At 36.7% G+C, this 16,413-nt stretch overlaps 1 protein-coding gene across 1 annotated transcript; it reads right to left on the bottom strand.

Annotated features, from left to right (window-relative positions):
* Nucleotides 1-9,092: 9,092 nt before the first annotated feature.
* Nucleotides 9,093-10,350, bottom strand: LOC121993993 (probable BOI-related E3 ubiquitin-protein ligase 2). The gene is made up of 2 exons (XM_042548199.1): nucleotides 9,872-10,350; nucleotides 9,093-9,781 (listed from the first exon to the last, which is right to left on the bottom strand). The coding sequence occupies exons 1-2, from the start codon at nucleotides 10,112-10,114 to the stop codon at nucleotides 9,221-9,223; spliced, it is 804 nt and encodes a 267-aa protein (XP_042404133.1). The 5' UTR covers nucleotides 10,115-10,350; the 3' UTR covers nucleotides 9,093-9,220.
* Between the last annotated feature and the right edge of the window lie 6,063 nt (nucleotides 10,351-16,413).

Genomic DNA, 16,413 nt, shown 5'->3' with positions numbered 1-16,413 from the left:
ATAATTAGTGTAGAAAGATAGGTACTTAGAGTTAATCCTTGATTTAACATTATCTTTATTGGAAATGCTTCAGTTACTCCTTGAAGACTTTAATCTAGTCGTTACAATAAGTAGCCGTGGTAGTTTTGATGTAGTAAACCGAGTTAAGTTAGATTATGTTTGTATTTGATGCCTTGTGTTTAAGTGTGCAGGAGCTTAGGAACACAAGAAGTTGAGCAGAAGACGTAGCGGATGAGAAGAATGACACGGGAATCGAGTCGACGGGCTTGATGCATCTAAGGGACAAGAAACTACGAAAGATTATGCCGGTGGAGCGAGAAGGATGAGTGCGACGCTTCTAAGGGACGATAAGTCATAACGGAAGTCTACTTGAGGAGAGAAGGTTGGGTTCGGATGAGCTCAACTTCGGATGGCCGAAAAATCACCCAAACGACCGGAGTGGAAGATCGGACAAAGTCAACCTAAGTTGACCTTGTCCAAGCGCCTAGACTAAGTCTAGGCGTCTGGAGTCCGGGCGCTAGGAGCTGGTCCAGGCGCCCAGGCCACTTTAGTGCCCAATGGGTGCCTCGTTACAGTGGATCAACTTTGGGTCCACGTTAGTAGCGGTTCGGGTGTCCGGAGATGGTCCGAGTGCCCGAGAGTGGATAAATGCTTATCCCTTTACCATTGCAAAGAGGTTTGAGACGACCAACTAGGTGACCAGCTGGGGGTACTCGGATCGAGTTCTGGTGTCCGAATCGCGCCACGTCATCAAATGGTCACTTCAACCAGTGAACCTATAAAAGGAGCCATAATGCTCGAGATTTAATACAACACTTCTGTACTTCGAATTCTTTATTCAGTTTACATTTTTTGTACTTTCAATACTTGTAAGAGGCTTATCCGCCTATGATGAAAGGAGAATTTTGTTAGTGCTTTCAACACTTTGGATTAACAACCTCCCCGGTTGCAACCAAGAAAAATCCGGTAGCCTCTTTATTTCCATGCAATTTAGTTTTGTTTATTAAAGTGTTTGTATAACTCCAAACAAAAGCTTTTTTTAGAAGGGTACAGTTGTAATTTCAGGCAATTCACCCCCTCTTATCGGCCGCACGAAACCAACAATTAGTATCAGAGCAAGGGAGTTTCAGAAATACTAACTGCTGACCGAAGCAAACAAGACGATGGTCTGACCAAGTATCTATCTGCCAAAGTTTGAGGGGGGAGTTCGCCCTATGGAAAAAGTGAATTGAGGTATTTTTTTAAAACCAACTTTGAGGTTTTATTAATAATCAAATACGATTTTGTAGCTCTAAAAGATCAAAAAGGCGAAGAAAAAGGAGAGTACCTTTGGAGAAAAAAGGAGCAAGTCGACTTTTTGACAAATAGACTAGCTAAATTCTACCTGCTAAGCTTGCTTCCATCTCAAGAAGTCAGCAGGATCGGCGCCTACGAATCAACAAAGAAACTTTGGGAGAAGTTCCTGGAGCTACACGAAGGACTGTCCAAAGCAAAGCTCGAGAAATAAGACCTGCTCTGGAACCAATTGATGAACCTTCGACTGAAAGAAGGAGAGTCAGTAGTGCAACTTCACGCTAAACTGAAGGAACTGATCATTGGACTCACGAATCTGGAAGAAAAGGTAACAAACTGAGATTCACTAAGGTACTCTTTGAATGCTTTCCCTAGAATACAAAAATGTGCGTCCATAGTTGACTCCTACTACATTTATAAGGATCTAGAGGTAAATTTATTAGAAAATTTATTTTTGACTTTAGAACTTCACGAATCTAGATGTGTAGAATTAAAAAAAGAGCCGAGTCAGAGAATTGCCCTAAAGGCAAGAACGGGTAATCCAAACTCCGAAACATCAATCGATGAAAATAAGGCAACCTTAATGGTAAGAAATTTTAGTAAATTTCTTAAAACTAATAAATTTAATAAGTCGCAGGCAAAAAAGCATCATCAGAGTAAAAGAAAAGTTCAATACTATAACTGTCAAGAAGAATGACACATTAAAAATGACTACCCTAAATTGAAGAAGAAAGAGAAACACAAGGGTAAAAGACTAGCAAGATTGAAGCACAAGACCTTGAAAGCAACATGGAACGAATCGTCGTCATCAGAATAGAGTTAGAAGTGTACGCGCGGAATATCCCTGATGGCAAACCACCAAAGGAACAACGAAAGTTCCTCAGAAATGAGTATCAATAAAGGGGGAGGATCTTCAGAAGAAAATAACAATGGACGAATTAACATACCACGAGGTAAGTGAGGTACGAGCCTTACTTCCTGAAGAATCTTTTAAATTTATTAAAATACTTTCCAAAAATATGCTAAAATTAGAAAATAAAAATGCTATGCTAAAATTAAACTTAGTAAATTCATGTCCTTTAGTAATGCATGATAATTTAAAAATGAAAAACTAAAAGCACAAATAGAGAAACTGGAAAAATGACTATGCACATTCAAATGTTTTCAAAATTCAAGGTTTAGAAATTATGGTAGAATTAACTGGTACATTAAAAATCATAAGGGGCAAATAAAGAAAATACCTAGGAATTATGTACCGCCAAAATTTTTAGTAAATCCAATAGGTAGGAACTGATATTGGGTTCCAAAATTCTTTTTAGATTAAATTCCTAATTTTTTTTATTAGGGTAGAAATTGTTTGACTTATAATTTTTATAAAAAAATCTTTTATTTGAATTTTCTATTAAAAATTTCTAGACTAATAGAGAATAAAATTTTTATAAATTATTTTTTAAAAATTTAATTTTTAATATTCAAAATTTAAGAAAATAGAAACTTAGAAACTTTAATTTTTTAAAATTAAAAATATGTTTTACATATCTAAGAAAATTAGTAAAATTTTAGAGTTAAAAATATATATTTAAAGATCTATTTTCAAAAATTAGGTTGCTCTAATGAAATAAATCATTTATGTTAGAGTAAATAATATCATTCTATAAAAAGTTTTCTACTAATCTATCTTATTTTGTTTAATTTGGACAAAAAATTTTAGGATTTTTTTGAAATAGAAAAGTAAGTTTTAAATTATTTTTGTCAAAATATAAGATTAATTAGTAAATATAGAATATTTTTAAAAATTATTTCTAGAAAATATTAACCTATTGGTAATTCATGTTTTGTGCCCCTAGATTTTTTTTTATTTTTCTAACTATTTATTTTATTTTTTTCCTATTTTTTGATGTGATTAAAGGGGGAGAACTAGATATAAGTTAAGGGGAAGGTGGGATAATTAAAAATTTATTCCTACACTTATATGCGAAATAATTAGTTTTCACTTATTTATTATATTGCATTTTGTTTTAACCCTAACTTTAACTCAGGTTGATACACATCAAAAAGGAGGAGACTGTAAGTACCCTGTGATAGTTTTGATATTGTCAACCGAGTTAAGTTAGGTCTTTTTTATATTTGATGTCTTGTATTTAAGTGTGTAGGAGTTCAGGAATATAAGAAGTTGAGCGGAAGATGCAGCAGATGAGAAGAACGATACGGGAATCGAGTCGACGAGCTCGGTTCATCCAAGGGATGAGAAGTTGCGGAAGAGTATACTAGTGGAGGTAGAAGGATGTGTTCAGCGCTTCCGAGGGACGAGAAACTAGAGCGGAAGTCTACTGAGGAGAGAAGGCCGAAGTTGGGTTCGGGTGAACTCAACTCTAGATGGTCGAAAAATCACTCAAGCGACCGAAGCGGAAGACCAGACAAAATCAACCTGAGTTGACCTTGTCTGGGCGCTTGGAGCTGGTTCTGTTGCTTGGACCACTTTGGTTTCCAACGAGTGTCTTGTCACAGTGGATTTACTTTCGATCCATGTCAGCAGCGGTCTGGGCGTTCGGAGATGGTCCGGGCACTCGGAAGTGGATAAATGCTTATCCCTTTATCATTACAAAGTGGATTGAGATGACTAGCTAGGCGACCAGTTGGGGGCACCTAAATCGTGCCACATCATCAAACGGTTACTTCGACCAGTGAGCTTATAAAAAGAGCCCTAGTGCTCAAGATTTAATACAACACTTCTGTACTTCAAATTCTTTATTTAGTTTATATTTTCTATACTTCCAATGCTTGCAAGAAGCTTCTACGCCTATGACAAAAGGAGAATTTTGTTAGTGCTTTCAACGCATTGGATTAACAACCTCCTTGGTTGTAACCAAGTAAAATTCGGTAGCCTCTTTTATTTCTATGCAATTTTGTTTTGTTTAATAAAGTATTTGTATAACTTAAGACGAAAGCTTTGAGAATGGTATGTTTGTAATTTCAAGCAATTCACCCCCTCTTGTCGGCCACACGGGACCAACAGTTATATCTTCATATATATCCTTAATTAGTTCAATATATGTTATGCTAACACTTTTCTTTTCTAGAATTCTTCATATAATTTCTCTTGGGACTCTATCATAAGTTTTTTCTAAGTCAATGAATATCATGTGTAGATCTTGTTTTTGCTCCCAATATTTTTTAATTAATTGTCTAAGAAGATTTATAGTTTTTATTGTCGACCTTCCAAGCATGAACCCAAATTAATTTTCAGTCACCATGGTCTCATTTCTTAATCTTTTTTCTACTACTTTTTTTTTTCTAAAGTTTCATGGTATGATTCATTAGTTTAATACCCTATAGTTTATATAATTTTATACTTCTCTCTTGTTCTTATATAAGGAAACTAGAGTATTTATCCTCCATGGATCAAATATTTTTTTCATTTTTAATATCATGTTAAATAACTTTATAAGTCATTCAATACCTTGTTTCCCTAGGCACTTCCATACCTTTATCAGAATATCATCTGGTCCAACGACTTTTCCATTGTGCATCCCATTTAAAGCTTGTTTGAAGTTTGAATTCTAAGATAAAAATTTAAATTTCTATGCTCATTTAAAGTACCTAAGTTAAGTTGGTCATTTAAACCTTAATTAAAAAATTGATGAAAATACCTCTTCCACTGTTCTTTTATTTCTCCATTGTTTACTAGTACTCTATTACATTCATCTTTAATACATTTTGTTTAGATAAGATTGTAGGATCGAAAAGAATTTAGATATCTCCACAATTGTATGATATTGTCCACTTTGGGCCTAAGCCCTCATGGTTTTGCTCTTGGGCTCTACCCAAAAGGCCTCATGCCAATGGAGATATCTTTTCTCTTATAAACTCATGATCTTTCCCATGTGTTTCCAATATGGGACTATGTTTGTAACCTTGCAACCCCAACAATCCCCCCTCAAACAAAGGACCATAGGCTTCCCATGTCCGATCCTCGACCCACCAGGTCTTCCTGCCCCTCGGTCCACCCAACCTACTAGGACTTCCTTGCCTAGTCGCAACTAGGACTTCCTGCCTGGTGTCTGGTCCTCTTGATCCGAATATAGGAGCCCCCACTTTCTTTGTTCGAGGTCAATATTGTACCCACATGGCTCAATCAGACCATAGCTCTTATGCACAGTCGGCGGTTAAACCTTCTGGCAGTCCGGGCTCTGATACCAATTGTAGGATCGAAAAGAATTTAGATATCTCCACAATTGTATGATATTGTCCACTTTGGGTCTAAGCCCTCATGGTTTTGCTCTTGGGCTCTACCCAAAAGGCCTCATGCCAATGGAGATATCTTTTCTCTTATAAACCCATGATCTTTCCCATGTGTTTCCAATATGGGACTATGTTTGCAACCTTGCAACCCCAACAAAGATCTCTTATCTTATTTTCTTTTACTTTACCTATTTTATAAATGTCTATTTTCCCTTTTTTTGTATTCAATTTTTGATATAATCGTTCAAAAGTTTCATTCTTTACTTCATTCACTACTCTCTTAACTTTTTTTTCTTAACTATTGTATATATTTTTTTTTTAAGTTTGTCTCATTTTTACAAATATATAATTTCTTATAAGCTATTAATTTTTCCTTTGCTTTCTCTTGTACTTTCTTATTTCACCACTAAGATTCCTTACTTGGTGCATGCCCTTTTGACTCATCGAGTACACTCTTAGCTACTATTTTTAACTTTAATACAATCTTATCTCATGTCGTATTAGAATCACCATATATTTCATCTAATGCTTGTATTTCTACCTCTCCTTAAATATATTTTGCTTCTCATCTTTTAACTTCCACCCCTTAATTCTAGAAGTCATATATATTTTATTTCTATTGATACTATATTTGAGGTGTATATCCAACATTACTAACCTATGTTGGGTATTTAAGCATTTTTCAAGGATGACATTGCAATCTTTACAAATTTTTTTATCATTCTTCCTGACCATAATAAAGTCAATTTGTGATTTATTATTCTCACTTTTGAATGTGACTAAGTGTTCTTGTCTTTTTTAATAAACATATTAGCTAATATAGGATCATATGCTATTGCAAAATCTAATAAAGTTTTTCCTTTCTTATTTCTCGTTCCAAACCCATAACCCTCATGTACCCTCATATATTTCTCATTTTTCACTCTGACATGTCAATTTAAATCACCTCCTATTAAAATCATTTCATTAGGCAGAATGTTTTGTAATATTTTATCTAAGTCGTACCAAAATCTTGATTTGGTAGTTTCATCTAATCCTACTTGCAGTGCATATACACTAATTATGTTCATAATTTCTTTTGCCACTATTATCTTAAGAGTTATAATTCTATTCCTTTTTCTAATTACTCCTATAACTTCATCTTTTAACGAACTATCTACAACAATATCTATTTCATTTCTTGCTTTACTCTTTCCTGTATATCATAACTTAAAATCCAAGTTTTCTATTAGTTTTACGTTTTCGCCTACCCATTTTATCTTTTGTATACACAAAACACCAATTCTTCTAATCCTACTTTTTTCCAATCAATGATGTGAGAACTCTTGCATATTTAATATTACACCTAAATTCTTATGGAGATATAGCGGTCTTTACTGATACGTTACAGTCAAACTCTATAATAGAAACTCTTACATATTTAACATTATACCAAAGTTTTAAAGATATATCGATCTTTATCGAAATATTACAATGAACCACCTAATATTAATATAATAATTTAATAAATTTATTCATTAAATATTTATTATAATTTTAATATTAACTGAGAACCTAATATAATCATCTTCTTTTATTTTAACCAGGGATTGATCGTATCACTAACGGCGTTGGTAGCTGTTAAATGATATCTAAAATAAAAGTAATTTTGGAAATAACATGCGCGGTGGTGGATGGAGACGTACTTTTAATTTAAAAAAAAACAAACATTAAAAAGGCTCTTTTGACATTACAATAAAGTAAAAGACGTCCTTTTATTTTTATTTTTTGATATTTACTCTAAAATCTATTCCTTCAAAACATATCTTTATATATAATTTATATGGTAAAAAAATTCGAAGAAATAATTTTCAAAATCAAAATTTAAATTCCATTAAAAATAAAATATTTCATTACTCATCTGTGCTTCTATAAAAAAACTAGTGTTATTTTTTAATTTTTTTATATCACAATTAGTGTTTAATTAATACGGTCCCAGCTGGTGCTCATACATAATTCATTGCATGCTCTCCTCTGACACGTCTCTCTCAAATCTCAATCCTTGCAATCCAGCTCCGTTGAACTTTTCTCCCCTCCTAAGTCAATCACACTGAGAATTATTGATTACATGATCACTTTTAAAAAGAACGTGGCACGAAAATCTATGATCAGTTAATTAGAAAATGCCAAATTTATTATAACGGAGGATGAATCCATTTGCGACCGATATATATTATAAATAAAATATTATTCTTTAGTCATGTAAAGATTGATTATTAAATTTACTTCATAATTTATCTCATTTTATATAATCAATAGATTATGAAGAATATTTAGAAAGAATATAATTATTTTTTACTATAATAATATAAAATTCTACCTATCCGATGCCATGATGGTTGATAAGTGATCTCACATGTTGGTATGGTATTATTATAATAGATGATGAGATTGATTTCAGTCTGTACGAAATACATCGCGAGCCATTTGACCCATATAAAGAGCCACTATCTTGTTCTTTAAAAAAATCTCGGGATGAGAATTATCAACTTTTACTGTAATGATGGATGGTAAACACGGTGAAATAAACTTCTTAGATAATCAGAATTTAAATCTCATCTGGACTATGTTATATTGAAAGAGTTCGAATTATTTGTAACCTTGATAGTCTATTAGTAAGCTTCCTGATTATTTTGATAGTCAATAATTTTTGTTTTTATATAGAATCAATCATATCTAAGATTAATAGGCTAATAAGAGCAAAATAGTATTATAAAAATAAATTATATATATATATATATATATATATATATATATATATTTGCTTCTTTCCTTTCAAAACGCAAGTGTATACAGGTGGCACAAACTGACAATTGTGGAGATAAAGAGGGTAGGTCAGCTTCAGCTTTCATCACCTTCGCCTGTAAATTGATTAACGGAGATAGGGACTTTTACGAGCACCATTAGCCCCATTCATTTGGTTGGGTACTGAAAGCAACAGAGCCAGCAACGCTCGAGTTTTAATGGTGGCAGGCTAACGTAGTAGTCATATACGTTCAAAAATATCTGAATATCATCTTAGTTATGCTACACAATCTACACTCCGTGTGTCTCTCTCTCTCTCTCTATATATATATAAAGTCAAATTCTAAAATATCCATTCGAATTTTGATCTTCTTAACTGTTCTTATTATTTTATCACTGTATCTCATTCGTGCTTTTTATCATTTATGTTAATGTTGTTGTATCTGAATAGAGTGGTGAATTCATAATAGGCTTGCTAGTACACGAGGAATATTTGCTTATGCGAAATGGATTTTTATGTGATTCGAAAGGGAGATGAACGAATTTGAATGACGGGAGATGAAAATATGGGGATAAAAGCAAAAAATAATTTGTTTTTTTTGTTGTTAATCGACCTAACTAACCTACCTCCACGATCGAAAATCCATTGTAAAACCTGCCCTTATTCCAGTGGGATTTGTAAGGGTGATACTCTGTGAATTCATCAAACGCCTGGTCGTTATTAGTGTGCCGTGCCGGGGACAAATAACAAACTTTTTGAAATTATAAGGAGCGAAGTGAAATTTGGTATTAATTCATTGATTTGAAGCGTATTGAATTAACAAATTGGAGGATTGTCGGATCGATGGATTGATCATGCACGTCAAATTTACGACGCGGTGAAGTGATCAGCTCATTTTAATTAGCACGTGAAGACCTGGAATCCGGCAGTCTTGGCGGCGCCACAGACGGGGCACTCGCCGACGCCCGGCTCACACTCCTCGCAGAGGCACAGGTGCTTGCAGGGCAGCAGAAGCGTCCTCGCCTCCTTCCGGCCGCACGCCTTGCACCACCACCCGCTCCGCCGCCGCCGCCGCTGCTGCTGCTGCTGCCCGCGTCCCTTCTCTTCCGCCTCGAAGCAGCACGACGACTCGGCGGCGGAGATAGCCTCGCTGTCGCCGTACCCCTCGCAGCACCCTGCACTGCTTCTGCTTCTGCTCTGCTGGAGCAGCAGAGCCCGCTGCAAGCTCCCCCTGAGCACGCCGACGGCGGCCTCGTAATGCTTGGCGGCGGCCAACCGCATCTGGTTCTCCGCGGTCAGCTTCCGTACCTTCTCCTCCAACGCCGCGTTCGTCAGCCGCGCCACCTCCAGCTCCACCGCCTTCTCCCTCAACCTCCGCGCCGCCTCCCGTTCCGCCGCAGATAAAAGCCCCCGGCAATGCCTCTTCGTCACCTCCCGCACCTCATTCCGCAGCCGCTCCGTCTGCAACTCCAACAACACGAAACCAATATAATTCAAGAAACTATTCCACAATACAATTTTATATATTTCGAGAGATAGATCGACACGTACATGGAGACTGACGATGGCGTCGATCTCCAAATCTTGCAGGGCCGCTGGCGGCATAGCGAGTACCGTGCCGCTCTTAGAGGTAACAGAGGAATGTTGCAGGGCCACAGCCGCCGGCCTCTTCGATGGGTTGGAGCTGGTGAGATCGCTGAACACGGTGGGGTTGTTCGCTCCCACTCCTCCTCCTCCTCTTCCTCCTCGCTGCTGCAGACTGATCTGGTGTTGCAGCAATTGAAGCTCGTCCATGGCGGATCTGTTCTTGGATCGATTAATCCATTAATCCAGCAATACGAACTTATAAACCAACTAATCAGCGTGCATGCATGCTCTCCTCCTCCTCCTCTTCAGGACACGTCTCTCTCAGTCTCTTGAATCATTCATTCATTCATTCAATCACAGCTCTGTGTGCTTGCATGAATAATTAATAATGGTGGAAGACAAATAGTGGGGCGTTGTCACCATTTATATACACACACAAGACGCACAGGACGACAGATCAGTGGAGAAGGTGAAGGCATTTAATGACATTTTCATATTCAATTATTATATATCATTGGGCGTCGTCCCTCACTTTTTCTGGCTCGCAGATTAGATCTGGTTCTGCTACTGTTTCAAGTGAATGCATACACATCTTGTCAGAGCGACTTTCTATTTGTTTTATTTATTTTTTTTATCTACTTATTGGAGTGTTACAAGACGGAATTGTTTCCTTCTATTTATTTTATTTATCTATCTCTATTAATTTACAAGCGCAAGTATTTATTTTCAATAAATACCTTCGCGTAGTTCAACCATGCATTTAATTTTAGCGTCGTTATTTAGTTCAAATGGCTGCTATTCTTTTTTCTTTTTAATTAAATTGTACGTGTCACCTTTCTACTTCAAATTTAACATAACATATATATTTAACATAACATATATAATATCTTAATTTTATTTAGTATTCGTTTCTTAAGATGACTAATTTAAAATCTAATCTTAATGATTTATCTTCACTAAATTTTCTCCTTCTCGGGAGTTTTCTAAAGGAGAAGTCTCGTATAATAGATTTCACAATAATACAAAAAATACAAGATATATAACTAAATATAATAATATAAATAACTTTACAAGAATATCACTTTTCATCGTTGTTGATTACTTGAGGATGATTCTTGTTGATTTAAAAATGTAATAACACTTTATTCTCAAACCTCCAATAACTTGCACCTTCAATTTCTTCCGAAACCCTCATTTAAAGGGTTGCATTCGCATGGGCTAATTTTCATCTAGCAATCAATTACTTACCTTCACCAATCAATTGCTATCAAATCCAACCATTTAAACTTACATAATAACTCTTTTTTACTTTATCAATCACTTGGTGAGACTTACCAATCAATTACTTACCTCTAGTCGAATTATCCAGTCGATTCCAAAGTATTTTGTTTGTTGCTACAGTATCACTAATCGATTGTTGAAACTCACCAATCAATTGATATGATAGAAAAATATTGTAGCAACAAACTCTAAACTCAGCTACTATAGAAAATCTCGAGTTATTGTAGTGGACCCTAATTTTTAGGGTTTAGGAACTGTTGGACCAATTTCCCTAGGTCAAGTTTGACCAGTTTGACTAAGCTTAAGTTGAGTCAAGATTGAGTCGGGATTTGAGTTTTGATGTTTGACAATATAAGGAGATTGCTGGAGCAATCGTTCGGTTGTGGAGATGGTCAAAGGGTTGACCAGGTTGATGAGAATACAAGTCAAGCAGGTCAAGGTTGACAGGAGACTTGACTGGGAAAGACCTAACTAGATGTTAAGCTTTTGGAAAGTCTGGTTGTGGAGATGGTCAAAGGGTTGACCGTTGACCAGGTTGATGAGAATACAAGTCAAGCAGGTCAAGGTTGACAGAAGACTTGACTGGGAAAGTCCTAACTGGATGTTAGGCTTTTGGAAAGTCCAAGTGTGATCTTGGCAAAGGAGAAAGTCTTGGTGAGGATCCAGGCAATTGGAAAGTCTAAGTGTGATCTTGGCAAAGGAGAAAGTCCTGGTGAGAAGCCAGGCAATTGGAAAGTCCAAGTATGATCTTAGCAAAGAGTGTAAGTCCAAACATGTGGTCTTGGCAAGGTAAGTCCTAGTATGACATGGCAAGGAGAACTCAATAACTAGGATGAGGCCGAAGGAAGCTCTTGAAGGCAAGACGTGAAAGATGGGAGATATTCGAGGGACGCAAGGCTGATGGAGGAGGCTAGAAGGCTAGTTCGAGTTTGGTCGGGTGTAGCCAAATGCTATGCATGGAGACCGAACAGGTCATGGTTGACTAAGAGTTGGGTTGGAGATTTTGGACTTGAGTTTGAGTCAAGTCCAGGCTGGTCAATCGATCGGGCGATCGATTGAACCAGAGTCCAATCGATTAGTGGATCGATTGGAGTGTGCTGCGATTGTGGGAAGGCCCAATCGATCGGTCGATCGATTGAGATGTGAAATCACGTGCACAGAAGCTTTCTTAATCGATCGGACGATCGATTGGGAGCTGCCAATCGATCGGTCGATCGATTGGGTAGGGGAGTTCTCGCGCGATCGCGAGAACACAGAAAGCTTTTGAATTGATCCACCGATCGATTCAGATGTTCTCAATCGATCGGGTGATCGATTGGGATTCGACCGTTGGGCAGGATGCAAGTGATGGACGACTGTGATGGAGTGGTGTTGATGTGGCAATCAATTAGGGATTGATTGGATCGATTGGGAGCACTGTTTAAAGCATTGGCGGAGTGTTTTCTCCGCAGATCTTTGCGATTTCTTCCTGCGGTTTTCTACGATCTTCACCAACGATTTCCTTCGAGTTTCTTACCAGTTCTTGAGGATTCTTGGAGTGCATCTCCAAGATTCAAGAGGCAACAACAACACACAACAAGTAAGCAAGAAGATTGTGCTTTCACTTGTATTTTTGTATTTCTCTTCTTGTGTGAGTTGTATTTGTGTGTTTGGGTTTGTACGAGGCTTCTCCACCTCCGGCTGCGACCGAGAAGGAGTATTTCATAGTGGAGGAGTGAGTCGGTGTGTGGATCCTTGGATTAGTCACCTCTTCTTGAGGTGGATACCAAGTAAATCCTACTTGTTAGCATTGTATAGTTTGTCTTCGAGTTGTATTCCGTTGCAAACCATCAAGACGAAGCAAACGACGCAAGCGCGCGACGAACCGCTATTCACCCCCCCTCTAGCGGGCACAAAGGTCCCAGCAGGAACTACAATAAACCTGGGCACTGTAGCAACCCTAGTACTATAGCAGAAACTTTAGCTACTGTAGCAAACCCTAAAGATACTTCAAAACCTCCATCGGTCGATTGATACTCCCTATTAATTGACTAATACCCCTATTTCAATTTTACCGAGTTGAATTCTCATCTTACTTGGTATCCGATTGACTTCAACTTACCAGGACTTCCTTTGGTTAGCATCCAGTCAACTTTCATCCAGGACTTCTTGTTGTATAGCATTAGATCAACCTTCACTTGCTGAGATTTCATTGTTTCCTGACATCCGATCAACCTTGATCTGCTAGGACTTCTGTCATCACCAAGTGTTCGGTCCTTCATGACTCACTTGAACTTCACTTCTCTTACCAAGTGTCTAATCCTTCATGACCCACTTGGACTTCTCATACCAAGTGTTTGATCCTTAATGACTCTTGGACTTTCCTTCTCATGTCAATTTCTTGTTGGACTTTTGACCACCAAGTGTCTAATCAACTGTGACTCACTTGGACTTCTTGTCTTCGTGCCAACTTTATGTTGGTCTTCCAATCACTAGGTGTTTGGTCAACCATGATTCACCTGGACTTTTCTCGCCTCATGATAACACCACGTTGGACTTCTAACATCATTAAGTATTCAATCAACTTTGACATACTTTATGCCTCACTTTACCACCTACATATTTCTCAACATCGAAACCTAACTCAAGTCAACTCAACCTTGATTAACCCGGTCAACCCTTGACCAGAGGTCGATTGCACTAATAATCTTTGTCTTTTTATATTTAACAATATATTTAAATTAGGCTAACTCATTCGGCCAACATCCTACTTCTCATGTCAATGAAGGTTTCTTAATTAACTTGAACCCTTCATTCTTCTCCTTTGGCCCACATCAAAAACCTTCTTCCAAAAATCCATTATTCTTATCCAATCCAATCCAATCCATGCAAATGAAGGTACTATCAATTTCATTCAATGCTCAACCCAGAGTACACAATCCTTTAATCATCACTCATCCTCAAAATTTTCAAATCTTCCCTTTCATATCCAACTCATACCTTTATGCTTCAACTTCTATCATTATACCAATAATGATTTAAAGTTCCTAAACTTTTAAGAATTTTCAAAATCTAAATTACGAAGTTAAAAATTCAACCTCAAATTTAAACCTCCTCAATTCCATATTCTTTATAATTTTCATCAAGAAAATCACCTTTGAATGTTTATCTAAACATATCATAGAGTTAGGGATAGTTACAATATCTATGGATGAACTTAAATGACTTAAATATCCTATTTTAGTTTAAAAAATTATATATAGCTATCAATTGATTGCTAATTGACACCAGTTGATTGGTGGACTAAAAATCTGAAATTTAATTTTTAGATAGAACTTTATAAATACATAAGTAATTCTATTATTTTTAAAAAGTTATGATTTTTAATTTTTTAAAAATTATAAAATCTCATATAGTCATTGCTTAGGTCAAATACTATCAGAAAAAAATAATTTTCTATAAAAATATATTTTATTTTCAAAGAATGACATAAAGTTGAAAACCATTGAAAATTTCAATGTTTCACTACAACTTTATATCAACCTAATCAATGGTGATTCATATTAGTAAATAGACTTCACCACGGTTTTTTTTTCAAAATCATTTTGAAATAGTTTTTAAATCAAATTTTCAACCATGATGTATGAGCTTAATGCACATCACTTGCATATTAGATTTCTCCATGATTGGTCTTATAAAAATTCATTTGAATTGATGAAATTTGAGCTCATTTGGATACATTAAATTTCATCTTAACTTAGTTCATCATTCTAACATGTCACTTGTGTCTAAAGTGTCTCAATACACATGCAAGTTAATCCTATGTTTTTGTAAGATGTAAAGTTTATTTTTCCCTTAATACTAAAGGATCATACATATCTATCTAGACATTTTAAATTTTGAGCATCTTCACCTAGGTTGTCAACTAATGTTATTTTTATCCTTAATCACGAAGAATTGAAATAATGCATGACTATGAGTATGACATACATCAAATGCACAACTTTTCAAAAAAAAAAAAAAGTAATCATACTCAATTGATGCATGTATATATCAATCTCAAATAACATGTTATCATAACAAGATGTGGATGTATGATATGATATCTGTTAGGGTTGCAAGATTGCAAATAAAGTCCCATATTGAAAATATATAGAAAAGATCAATGGGCTTATATGGAAAAAATATCTCCATTGGTATGAGATTTTTTGGATAAATCCTAAAAATAAACCATGAGGGCTTAGATCTAAAATAGATAATATCATATCATTGTAGAGATATCTAAATTCCTTTAGTCCTAACAATTGGTATTAGAGCCCGAACTGTCAAAAGATATAACGACCGACTGTGCATAAGAGCTATGATCTAATTGAGTTATGTGAGTAGAATATTGACCTCGAACAAAAGGAAGTGGGGGCTCCTGTGTCCATATCAAGACGACCAAACACCAGGCAGGAAGTCTTGTCGGATAGTTAGGTAGAGAAGCCCTAGTTATAGCTAGGCAAAGAAGACCTAGTAAGTCAGTTGGATTGAGGGGCAAGGAAGTCCTAATAGGTCGGGTGGACCGAGAGGAAGAAAAACCTAGTAGGTCGATTGGATAGAGGGGTCAGAAGACCTTGTGGGTCGAGGATCAGACATCAAAATGGATAGACTTTCCGCTTCAGGGAGAGTCCTGTGGTCCTTTGTTTGAGGGGGATTGTTAGGGTTGTAAGTGTTAGGACCAAAAGTAGCTAGAGGGGGGGGGGGGGGGGGGAATAGCTCGCCGCGTTCACTCGGTGCTCGGCGTTGCTTGTTCCTTCAAAGATGTGCAGCGGAAATACAAAGAAACAAATCACACAACGCTAACAAGGTTGGTTTACTTGGTATCCACCTCACAAGAGGTGACTAGTCCAAGGATCCACACCTACGCACGCACCCTCCACTAATAAAACTCTCCTTTATGGTAACTACCAGGGGCGGAGAAGCCCTACAAGACTCAGTACACGAAGAGAGGGAAAGGATACAATAAATACAAGCTTACAAGCTTACAATGAGTACAAACCCTAACCCTAGCTTCTCTTCTTGACTTTGATCCGCCTCTTGACTTGGAAACCTTCCAAGATCAAGCTGGTGATCCGAGCTTGCAAGTCTTGTGGAGAAGTCAGAGAGATCCGGAGTGAATCGGTGAAGAGATTACAGACACACCGCAGCCTCAAATCTGACGCAACGGTCGATCCGATCGATTCAATATTCCCATTGATTGGGAG

Source organism: Zingiber officinale, chromosome 6A, assembly GCF_018446385.1.
Source record: "Zingiber officinale cultivar Zhangliang chromosome 6A, Zo_v1.1, whole genome shotgun sequence".
NCBI classification, from domain to species: domain Eukaryota; kingdom Viridiplantae; phylum Streptophyta; class Magnoliopsida; order Zingiberales; family Zingiberaceae; genus Zingiber; species Zingiber officinale.
Note: the sequence above shows the minus strand (reverse complement) of the source record. Positions and strands in the feature narration are given on the sequence as shown.

Excerpts from the sequence above, each read along its gene's own strand:
- LOC121993993 (XM_042548199.1), bottom strand. The coding sequence starts at position 10,114 with ATGGACGAGCTTCAATTGCTGCAACACCAGATCAGTCTGCAGCAGCGA. Across the intron at positions 9,782-9,871 it reads ACGCCATCGTCAGTCTCCAT|ACGGAGCGGCTGCGGAATGA; the intron begins GTACGTGTCGAT and ends TTGGAGTTGCAG.